The sequence below is a fragment of the Cnephaeus nilssonii genome (assembly GCF_951640355.1).
Source record: "Cnephaeus nilssonii genome assembly, chromosome: 19".
NCBI lineage: Eukaryota > Metazoa > Chordata > Mammalia > Chiroptera > Vespertilionidae > Cnephaeus > Cnephaeus nilssonii.
The window spans coordinates 13,428,752-13,440,851 of NC_137090.1; the positions used below are offsets into that span (position 1 = coordinate 13,428,752).

Genomic DNA, 12,100 nt, shown 5'->3' on the forward strand with positions numbered 1-12,100 from the left:
AAATAATACTTTGGGTATTAAACAGGTTTCAGCAATATACTCCTAACTAAACATTTTTTTCGGAAATGTTTTGATGGAGTATGAATTTCACAGTTTTATTGTTATGAAGAGTGTGGAAATTGTCAGCATTGTCATTTAACCCTTGCACTCGCTTGCTTTTTTCTCGATTCCTTTATTCTAATGCTAACCGTGTTGAGTCACACTTGACATCTGAGTGCAAAAGGTTAATATTTATGATGTGTTATTTGTAAAATGATTATTTAGCTGTAAATGAATGCACATGAAAGAAAAACTTGGCCTCTCCTTTATGCCTGAGATTAAATAAAACTTACCTATGAAAGGAGACTTTTCAATGCTTACTTTTATTTTTATTTTATATTTTAACTATTTTAATGTATTATCTTTTGAGGGACAAAAATATTTTAAAAAGTGCCAAAACCTGTCTACATATTTCAGATACCCTAAAATATATTTTATTAATATAAGTATGTGAATATTTGCCAGCAAGTTTATAGGTTTTATAGTTGTGTTTTTTTAAAAATAAATTTTTATTGGTTTTTGGAGAGAGAGAGAAAAAAAAAACATTGAGAGAAACATTGATTGGCTGTCTTCTACATGGTCCCTACTGGGGATCAAGCTTGAAATCTGGTTATATGCCCTGACTGGGAATTGAACCTGAGACCTCTCAGTGCATGGGGTGATGATGCTCAACCGACTGAGCCATACCAGTCGGGGCTTACTGTTATTTTTTAACTTTTAGATTTGAGGAGTCTATACTTGTTATTAATTTACTTTTTTTTTATTGTGCTTTACATTTTGTGAAATGCTTTTGCATTCTCTAATTTAATTGATGATCCTTGAACACCAGTATATGATAGTATCAGTAATTATTTCCATTTTATTTTAAAAAATATATATTTTATTGATTTTTTACAGAGAGGAAGGAAGAGGGATAGAGAGCTAGAAACATTGATGAGAGAGAAACATCGACCAGCTGTCTCCTGCACACCCCCTACCGGGGATGTGCCCGCAACCAATGTACATGCCTTTGACCAGAATCGAACCCGGGACCTTTCAGTCCGCAGACCGACGCTCTATCCACTGAGCCAAACCGGTTTCGGCTATTTCCATTTTATAAAATTAAAGAAACGCTCTTAAGATTACATAGTTTGTCAGGTTATACAGCTAAAAAATGAAGGAAAAACTGAAGTCACTAGTATTTTCTCCTGCAGCAAAGAAAATTATTCTAAGTGAAATTCAAATAAAAGCAATGGGGAAAGATTTGTGAGGTCAAACTATCACTTTAATGAGAGTGCTTTGAAAAGTAGAGAATGAGTACAAATGTAGGGGATAATATCCAGAAAGCATGCTACATTGGAAGGAAGAACTCTTCAAGCCCTACTAGTTAGTTTTAAATTTAAGAAGAACTCTTTTTTTTTTTTTAATATTTTATTGATTTTCCACAGAGAGGAAGGGAGAGGGATAGAGAGCTAGAAACATCGATGAGAGAGAAACATCGACCAGCTGCCCCCTGCACACCCCCCACCAGGGACGTGCCCGCAACCAATGTACATGCCCTTGACCAGAATCGAACCCGGGACCCCCCGGTTCGCAGACCGACGCTCCATCCACTGAGCCAAACCGGTTTCGGCAAGAACTCTTTTATAAGGATAGATTTTTGGAAGTATCACATGTAAATGTAGACCAAAGAGAAATGTTAGATTTTGGTTCACAACCAATTAAAAATATTTTAAAAATTGATTTTAGAGGAAGGGAGAGAGAGAAACATTGATTTGTTGCTCCACTTATTTATGTATTTACTAGAGGCCCAATGCACGAAATTCATGCAAGGGGCTCAGCCCTGGCAGCCGTGGCTTCATCCAGACGGTCTTTCTGTTGTTCAGTCTAATTAGCATATTAGCTCTTTATTATATAGGATTAGTTGCTTCTTGTATGTGCACTGACTGGAGATCAAACACAATCATTTTAAAAGTGAAGTGCTAGGGTTCTGACCATTAATATGATACATTTTGGGTAGGAAGTTGGGAAACATACTGATTGTTCTGATCATCTGATGCAGAATAAGATGTGACTACTAAGTTATGAGACCTTTTAAAAAAGTGAACATTAGAACTCAAATCCAATTAAGTGTTCCTCTCAACATCCCCATCCTTAAGGCAGGTAATTAATAGTCATATTGCAAAGAACAAACTTAGAATTTCCTTTTTGAATTGCCAGAGATAAGAAAGCAATGTTATTATTTGGTAGTTAGACTTCTTTTCAGATAAAAAATGGCATCACAAAGTGAATTCTCTTTTTTCACTCAGCAGACTAAAAATCTGAATGCATACCTGTTTTCTAAAATGTATTATTATCATTGAAGATATTTAAAAGAATGTACTCTAAGATGAAGAATGTGATGATGAATAAGTTGGGTTTAGTGCAGTTTTTTTCTTGTCTATAAAACCATTTAACCCCCGTGTACACAACTAATTCCTTTTAAAGAAAAAAATTGAAATGTAAGTTGTGTAAGATTTGTTTTTAAGCTGTACAGTGTCTCTTTTTGTATAGTTAACACACTACCAAATGTCTTTAGATATCCCTGTCCTACGGATATTTTCAATAGCTACTAACTTTGCCTGGTATAATACGGGGATTGTACATTGGCATGGCAATTTAAAGCAGGTTCTTGTTGGTGCACAGCACAAATTAGTTATATATAGGGATGGTAGTTTTTTCATCTTTAGTTGTCTCTGATACAGCTTATACGAAATAATTGTTCTGTTAATTGACTATACCACTCTAATTGCAAAAAATGTTGCAGCTGTTTTATTGACATTCTGAATGCTTCTAAGTAAATATAAATTTTTAAAATAAAATAAAGAGAATGTACTGTAGGTTCTAAAGATAATTATAAAAAGTAGTCCGCCCTGCCTGTGTGGCTCAATGGTTGAGTGTCAACCTGTGAACCAGGAGATCACGGTTCCATTCCCAGTCAGGGCACATGCCCAGGTTGCTGGCTTGATCCCGAGTAGGAGGTGTGCAGGAAGCAGCTGATCAGTGATTCTCTCTTATCATTGATATTTCTCTCTTTCTCTCTCTCCCCCCCCTCCCTTCCTCCCCCTCCCTGTCTCTCCCCCTTTCCCCCTCTCCCTCTTTCCCTCTCTCCCTCTCTCCTTCTCTCCCACCTTCCTCTTTGAAATTAAAGTAGTCCTTAAAACATTATGAGATATTAAAATTAGGTGATATAGAGCCTTTCAGTGTAATTATTAGAAGGACTCAGTACTTGTGGCATGTGTGTTAAAGAATTGACATTACTATACTTTGTGGCACCTTTAATTTTTTAATTTAAGGAGATGTAAAAATCATACTGATTTTTTTGCTTCACTATTTTCAAAGGTGCATATGGTTTTTCTCATAATGTGGCACCTCTTCAAGGATAGTTAAATTGTTGTTTGAAGGTCATTCTATTGGTGATAAAGGAGACTTTATAGATAAAAGAACTAAATGATTTCCACCACAAAAAAGTAGTAAATATGGTTCAGGTCTAGCTAGTCAGACCTTTTATATCAGTGTCAGTTGACTTGTTACAGTAAACATATCCTTCTATAAAATCTCTCAAGTTCTTGATTTCTGTTTAGCCAAAGTGGAAGAGCGCCTTCATATGACCAGTCAAACTATGGTCAACAAGATTCGTATGGCCAGCAGTCAGGCTATGATCATCATCAAGGTTCATATGATGAGCAGTCAAATTATGATCAGCAGCATGATTCCTATAATCAAAACCAGCAGTCCTACCATTCACAAAGGGAAAATTACAGCCACCACACACAAGGTAAGATATACTTACCTCTTTTTTTTATTTCTCTACTTACAGAATTACTTACATATTGAGTTTTGGATTAAAAGACCCAAATAGGAGCCCTGGCCAGTGTGGCTCAGTTGGTTGGAGCATCGTCCCATACACCAAATGGTTGCTGGGTTCAATTCCGGGTCAGGGCACATAGCTGGGTTGCAGGTTCGATCCCCAGTTGGGTTGTGTATGGAAGGCAACTAGTCGATGTTTCTCTATCACGTTGATGTTTTTTTCTCTCTCTCTAATCAGTAAGCATGTCCTCAGGTGAGGATTTAAAAAAAAAATCCACAAATCCCAAATAGGATTTTAACTGTAAACATTTGGAGTGACTGTGACCATATGTTCTCTCTCATGGCTATCAAAATTAGTTTATTAGATTCCTATTTCTGAGCTTCTTGGAGATTCCCAAATGGTCACATGACTTTTTGATTGCTGATACATTAATTTCCTTTTTGTCTCAGACAACTTTGATCATTTGGCAAATGCTGCTGCTACCAGTTCTTTTGGAAGTGGTAGTATACTTGATTTGGGGAAATTATGATTCTATATTAGCTTTCTCTGACCTCATCTAAGAAGGACCAGTCATTCCTTCTTCATGTTTTCCGATAGCACATTATATGTACAACTGATAGCTAGGAATCTGTCCTTGCCAAGAAAAGGCAAAAGTTCAGTTTTATTTATTTTTGTACCTTCATTGCCTAGTATAGGGCTTGGTTCATGAATAATTGAGTGAGTAAGTGAATGAGTAAAAGTGGACGCTCATTTACTGAATATCTTTTAAATTTATACGTGGAGAGTTAAACTTTTTAAATATTTTTAAAAATTGACTTTTAGAGAGAGAGGAAGGGATAGGGAGAGAGAGATAGAAACATCGATGTGAGAGAAACATGGACTGGCTGCCTTCTGCATGCTACGTGCACACCGGGGATCCAGCCCACAACCTGGGCTTGTGCCCTGACTGGGAATCGAACTAGCTACCTCTTGGTGCATGGGTCGACGTTCAATCACTGAGCAACACTGGCTGGGCACACTGAATATCTTTTTCAGTGAACATATGCATTGAATATTTTTTTCAGTGAATGTGTGCACTGAGTATCTCTCAGTTTGAAAATCCAATTATTTCTGGTCCATGCTTAATTTGCATTTAAGTATTTTTGAGGTCAAGAAAGTAATAACTTTTCAGATTTGGGTTATGCTTTTCATGTAATTTATTAGGGTTTTGTACCTATTGTACTTGAACTCAAACTATTCTACATCACCATCACCATTTTGCTGTCTGACTTTAATTGTTTGACACAAATATAATTCCTGAACACATTTAATTCCAGATGGTTTTATGATGGCTTGCATTTGAGTTCTGTTCACATATGCCATTTTCCAAAGGACATATAGTGTGACCTAAAGAGCCACTTAAGATTGTTGTGGGAAGTCTGTGTCTGAAAGCAGAATAGTAGTTAGTTATTTACGTACATATTATTTTCTTTTTTATAGATGACCGTCGTGATGTGAGTAGGTATGGAGAAGATAATAGAGGATATGGCGGGTCACAGGGAGGAGGTAGAGGGCGTGGGGGATATGACAAGGATGGAAGAGGTCCTATGACAGGATCAAGGTAAGTTTTCAGGTATAAATGTCTACATTTCTTCTCTCTTTCTTTTTTAATTTTAACTTTGGTTGTTACTTGGCTGGTTTAATTCCAGCATCTAATGTAGTTAAGAGGCTTTAAAGAGGTTATGTTGTAGAGAAGAGGGCAAAAATTCAAAATTTATTTTCAGTCTTAAGATGTTGCATAAATTACCTTAGAATAGGTTTATGTTAGCAGTTGGTTTATATGGTGTATATTAAACACCAGTGGATGAAAGTCCCCTACTATGGAGACCTAACTATGTTTTTCCTGCCAGAGCTTTAGAATCTAAATGTTAAAAGATGGCTCTGAGAAATCCAAGCATTCTGTTTGTAAAAAATAAAAGGTAAGTTAATTGTAGATTGGAGGGCAGAGAGGCTTTTCTTTAATCTTGAATCCCCTTGGGAAGGGAAAATATTAGAAGGCAATAGCAGAGTATAAAAATGGGGTTGGTGAGAGATTTAATGTAGCCATACCATTTTGTTCCTCTTTTTTAGTAAATAAATATTGAAATAATAAGTGCAAAATCACATACCATTGTGTATTTTGTCTAGATTAAAACTGTGAAAAAGGAATGACTTTGTAACTCAGCTTTTCTATCTCCGTTGCCAGTATTATCAAGCTTGATATTTACTATGGCATATGTTATGAAAGCTGGTTTTAAAATTGCATTTAAGTTATCTGTAAATTTAGCACTTTGACCATAAAAACAATAATGAAAAAGTAGTAGTCATTTATTGTCCTCAGATGAGGTGTGTAGGTTATAAATTTGTGTGTAAATACACGGGCTTAAAAGATAATTTATACTCCTTGGGAATTGAAATTGTCAGTGGCTTGTTAACTGACAATAATATATCAGTACTAGTTTACTCTTGTCCTTTTGGGACTGAGCCGAGTGTCTGCCCTGCAGTGACCTGAGAAACACAGCCAGTTATGCATAGCACTGTTATTTCTTTAAGTGAGCCAGGAATTTGATCTCACTGACTTAATATTTTTTATGTTTAGTGTACATTGCTTTGATATGGCAAAACAAGAATCTAAACATAATTGATAAACTTTTTATAAGACTTAAACATTAAAAGCCTTTTTATTGATAGCCAAGATCAAATTACTAAGGTAAAACAAGTATATTGTATGCCTCTTCATTGTCAAAGAGAGCAGTCAGCCATCATTTGTATGTAAATGAACAATGTAAAGTGGCAATGTAAAGTGACACAGTGCTTACCTAATAGCCTCCCTCCTACCTTAAAACAGAATTCCAAACAAGATAACCAACAGGCATATTTAATTTTCCAATTAATATGTTTTGGATAATTGTCTGCCTTGGAATGCTCTACATTTATAGTATATCACAGGTTTAATTTTCTTCGTAAGGAAGCTATAATTATGTCTGAATGATAGATGAAAAGTCTTTATATAATTTCATCTTGGAGATATGACATTTAAGAATCAGAGCTGAAAGGACCTTAAATGATCCTCCTGATAAAGGAGTGACAATCCATACCATAACCAACCCAGAAGTTATGTTTTAAAACACTTTATAACCTATTTGGCAACATATTTCAGTATAAGTTTTAGTCCATATGCTGAATCAGGTACTAAGTTCTTGATTTTCATAGCTTTTTATTTAGTCTTAGAACCTCTTTAAATGAAATCTTATGCAGGAGCCCACTATATATTAATTAGGTCAAAATGCCAATCTGGTTCATGTCAGGGTAGGAATGGGGGAGGGATCTTGCCCAATTTCTGTCTACTCGAGGCAACCCTTCAGCCAATAAATAGAAACCTATATGGAATGTGATAATTATTCTCTGTATTGGGTTGGCAAACTTTTTATGTGAAAGGCCACATAATAAATAATTTAGATTTTGCAGGCCATACGGTTTCTCTTGCAGCTACTCAGCTGTTCCCTTGTAGCATCAAAGCAGCCTTAGACAATATATAAATGAATAAACATGATTGTGTTCCAATAAAACTTCATTTATGGGAAACTGAAATTTGAAATTCATATACTTTAATTGTGTCACAATATCTTTCTCAAAGATGTGCTAAAAAAAAGTCCATTTGTAGGAGTATTTTGAAATAAAATAAAAATGCTCAGTTTTAGAATTTTTTTCACAAGTGGTTTTACATGTAAGTACCAAAATACCCAAACATTTGTTGTTAGTCTTCATTAACACTTGCATTTGTGTTTCTATTCATCTTACTTAAAAATAGCAAGGTTGAAAATATGATCCTTTTGGGGCTGTGTGAAGGATATCTTGCATTAATTGGGTTTATATTTGAAGAACAGGGTGAGGGTGGGATGTGGTAAAGGATGGGACACTTGTAGACTCAGGTTGTATGATTGCTTGACTGGAGGAAGAATTCAGACAAAAAGGAAACTGTCAGTTTCCCATATATGCAAGAGAAATGTGAACGTTATAGAGATTATAGGAAACAGTATTTTGCTTTGAAAAAGCAGTTGCAGCAAAAAAGATTGAATTTCTAATTGTCATCTAAAATTGATCACTGACATCTTAGTGGATTAGAAGTTTAAGGCCATAAATTCTGTTTTCAACTTCAGTGTTGTGATGAATGCATTACAAAAATGCCAGAACTTTATAGATAACAGTTTTTCATTAGTATGTCATCAAGTTAAAATAACTGTTACAGGCTTTAATATCTGAAGCCTAAAATAAGTTGTTGTTTTTTTAAATTTCCAATGTCTTCTTACAAAAGTTTGTGGTGAGTTCTCTTAAAAATGTGCATATGTTCTGGTGATTGTCTAGAACAATGTTGCTCAATCTATATATAGAAAAGCCTAATATGCTAAGTGTCCGACTGAGCGGTCGACCGACCGGTCGCTATGAAATGCACTGACCACCAGGGGGCAGATGCTCTGGCGGGTAGGTTAGCTTGCTGCTGGGGTCTGGCCAATCGGGACTGGGCAAGATGGTCCTGATTGGCCCTGATAACCAGCCAGGCAGAGGGACCCCACCTGTGCACAAATTTTGTGCACCAGGCCTCTAGTAGAAATATAATGTGTGTCACAAATGTAAGCCACATATGTAATTTTAAATTTTCTAGTAGTCAAATAAAAAAGTAGGTGAAGTTAATAATATATTTTATTTAATGTATCCAAAATATTTAAGTAATCAGTATAAAAAATAGTGTACATTCTTTTTTTCATACTAAGACTTTGAAATCCATTTTGTGTTTTACATTTAGACTACCTTTCAATTTAGACTATCCCACATTGCAAATGGTCCACAGCTAAATATGACTAGGGAATAATGTATTGGACAGTATAACTCTACAACAGTGATGGCGAACCTATGACACGCGTGTCAGCACTGACACGCGTAGCCATTTCTGATGACACGTGGCCGCTGAGGCGGCCGCATGCCGAGGATGAAACATTTGCTACTCCTGAGGATGAAACATTTGTGAAATAATGATTTTTTCCTCAAAGTGACACACTACCCGAGTTATGCTCAGTTTTTTGGCGAAGTTTGACACACCAAGCTCAAAAGGTTGCCCATCACTGCTCTACAATATAGGTTCTTGTCCTCCTGCAATATTGGTAAATGCTGAATCTAGAAAGCTTTTTTAAACACACATATAACACATGGGAGGAGATGAAACAAATATGGCTACTGTTGAGAATGCTATTTACATCCATTGAGTCATTTATATTTGGAATTAATGTTTGAGTTCTTTGTAGCTCAGATATTACATTTTGGCTTTACTAATATGAAAACTCAAGCACAGTATAGTTTGTTTGTTTTTACACTAATCTTTTTCCAGTCTTAGCCAAGTCCCTTTTTCTCTCTAGATACTGAATTTTCTGGGAATAAAGATTACTGCATTGTTCTTTTACTCTTGACAGTTTTGGCCCTTGAATAGATATATTTAGATATTTTTAAATTAAAGATTGGGAATAGAGATTCTGTCAAAGAACTTTTTTCTTCTTGGTAAGCACCTGAAATTAAATCTGTCTTTTCTAAGCACTACCCTAGGGTAGGCTGCTCATTGTGATTTTAAACTTGGGACAACCATTCCTGCAGTTAAGTGTATTCAGTTGGCCTGGTCGGTGTGGCTCAGTGGTTGAGCATTGACCTATGAACCCTGAGGTCATGGTTTGATTCCCGGTCAGGGCACATGCCCAGGTTACAGGCTCGTTCCCATCATCATTGATGTTTCTGTCTGTCTCCCTCTTCCTTCCTCTATGAGATCAATAAAAATACATTTTTTTAAAAAAGTATTCAGTTGGTTTCCTTATGCAGGGGGCATTCAGCTGTAACTTCGAGTATAAATACCTCTACTGCTTCACCTTAAAATGTTCTTTCTTTAGGAATTTTTTTATTTGCACAAGTTTGCTTCCTTTTCAGGGAGGAAAACAAATTTGTTGTGGCAAAATCTTGACTCATAGATGTTCACATATGTTCATGTCTTAATTTGCTGGTGAGGCCTTAACTTAGTATATGGAAAAGGGACTTGTACCTTTACTGTAGGTTTGAAAGAAAGATTCTTAATCATAAGCCGATCCTCTGTTAAATAATAGTACTGCCTGAGGTTTATTTACTGTATTTAATGTAATAATTTTTTATAAGAGATTATAATATAGCAAATATGGAATTATCTAATAAGAAAAGAGAAAAATGATTGAAACATTTGAAGTTGGAAGAAAACGTTTTTAGATCATCTAGACCAGTGGTTCTCAAACTTTAATGTACATATTAATTTATTGGGGATCTTATTAAAATGCAGATTCTGATCATTACGTCTAGGGTGAGGCCCAAGATCACGCTCTTTCGAGACTTAGGCAGGCTCAGTTTATGCTGCTGTTCCATGGATGGCCCTTTGAGTAGCAAGGATAGAGACCCTTATTTTGTAAAGGAAGAATCTGAAGCCGAGGGAAAAATTAGTGTTGTCCAAATTTTCAAGATTGATTAGTGATAGTTACGACTATATCCTGGCCGGTGTGGCTCAGTTGGTTGAGTGTTGTCCCATGCACTAAGAGGTAGCAGGTTTGATGCCCTGTCAGGGCACATGTCCCAGTTCGATCCCAGTAGGGAGTGTGCAGGAGGCAGCTGATTGATGTTTCTCTCTCATCATTGATGTTTCTATTTCTCTCCCTCTCCCTTTTTCTTTCTAAAATCAATAAAAACATATTAAAAAAAAAAAAAGACTATACCCTGAATCTTAGTTTGAAGACTAGTATTAGGTGTTTACGTATTTAAGGTGTGGTGTTTCCATATTTATGGATATTATGTTGAAATCTTCAGCTGCTATATTTTCTAAGGAAATGCTCAGTAAAGATGACTTAATTTGAAATGCCACTCACTATATGAGGGAATAGGAAATTATAAACCTATTCAAATGTCATTTGTTTTATATCCCTTTTATTTTGCAGTGATATGTCCTTTTTAAAAATTGTTGAAAGTTATATTGCTGGCCATAATACAAATTGTAGGAATTAGCTGATGTATGAAATTACATGTTATCTTTCGGCCATATAAACAATTTGGTACTCAGTTAAGACGACAGCAAAATAATTAAGAGTATTTCTTTCAGTATTTACTTGTGAAAATTGCCTATTTAAAAAAATCTACTTTATCCTGGGACTTTAACTTTCTCACATAGGAATATGAACTAAAATAAACATTTTCACTGGTTCTTTTCTCATCATTTTTTGAAATTCTAATGATCATCTTTGAAGAAACCTGAGATATTTTGGTTTCTAATAATAAGATTTTTAGCAGTTTAATCTCAAGAACTCTTTTGGCTTATTTTCCTTTTTAGGCTTCCTGAAAAATAGAATAAATAGCATATTAAGATGTATGTATCTAAGCTGATTGCAAGAGGTAATTTTTTTATATCAAGTTAGTAGAATAGATTAATGATAAAGGAAGACTATCTTTCTCATAATTTAGTCAGAGTGGTTTTTCTCTGGATGGCTTAGAAAAGCCATTTAGAGGGCATGGTTATCCCCAGAGAGGCTTTTTAGTAGTGAAGAGACATTAGTATATTGGATTAGTTTCTTGGGTTACAGCAGAAGATTAGTAGTAGTAGTAGATTAGGTATCACCATCTGAAAACTTTGTGTTTTAATTTCCATTTCAGCACTTGAATCTTAGAGGATTACTTAATTCAGTCAAGAGAAACAAGCTTTCAATGTATGGATGTTTAGAGTTTCTTGATAAGAGAGATCTTAGATTCTTACATAAAGCTGAGCACATAAGGACCATTGACTTATCTGACAGTGGAAATTTGCCAAATAAGTCATTTTCTTGTGGGAAGTTGCAGTGTTGGAGTGTATTGCATTCTGTCTGATACAGTCTACCAAATGGTGTACAGAACATTTAACAACATGAACCTCAGTAGCTCTGCTGTGAAGAGATCCTAGTACATTATAGTGGGTATGGAGTAAGTGGGCAATTTTAAGTTAAACCTTTTTTTAATGCTCATTTTATCAGCTTTTAGAATGATTTGCAATTTTAAGACTGCTTTCATTCAGGCTTACTTTCATGTATATTTGTACCGCTCTTATTTTTTATTTTTATTTTAAAAAAAATTTTTTTTCCGCACTTATTTTTTAAATCATTTTTTATTTTTCAATTAACAGTTGATATACAG

General features: G+C 35.2%; 1 protein-coding gene across 3 annotated transcripts in view; it reads left to right on the forward strand.

The window, feature by feature from the left end:
• Positions 1–12,100, forward strand: part of TAF15 (TATA-box binding protein associated factor 15) — a gene marked incomplete at its 3' end in the record, with an annotated part of 35,885 nt that overhangs the window by 11,475 nt on the left and 12,310 nt on the right. For all 3 annotated transcript variants that reach the window (XM_079798255.1, XM_079798257.1, XM_079798256.1), the window contains exons 6-7: positions 3,642–3,835; positions 5,348–5,468. In XM_079798255.1, the coding sequence (XP_079654381.1) occupies positions 3,642–3,835; positions 5,348–5,468 (315 nt within the window). The remainder of the gene's footprint in view (positions 1–3,641; positions 3,836–5,347; positions 5,469–12,100) is intronic.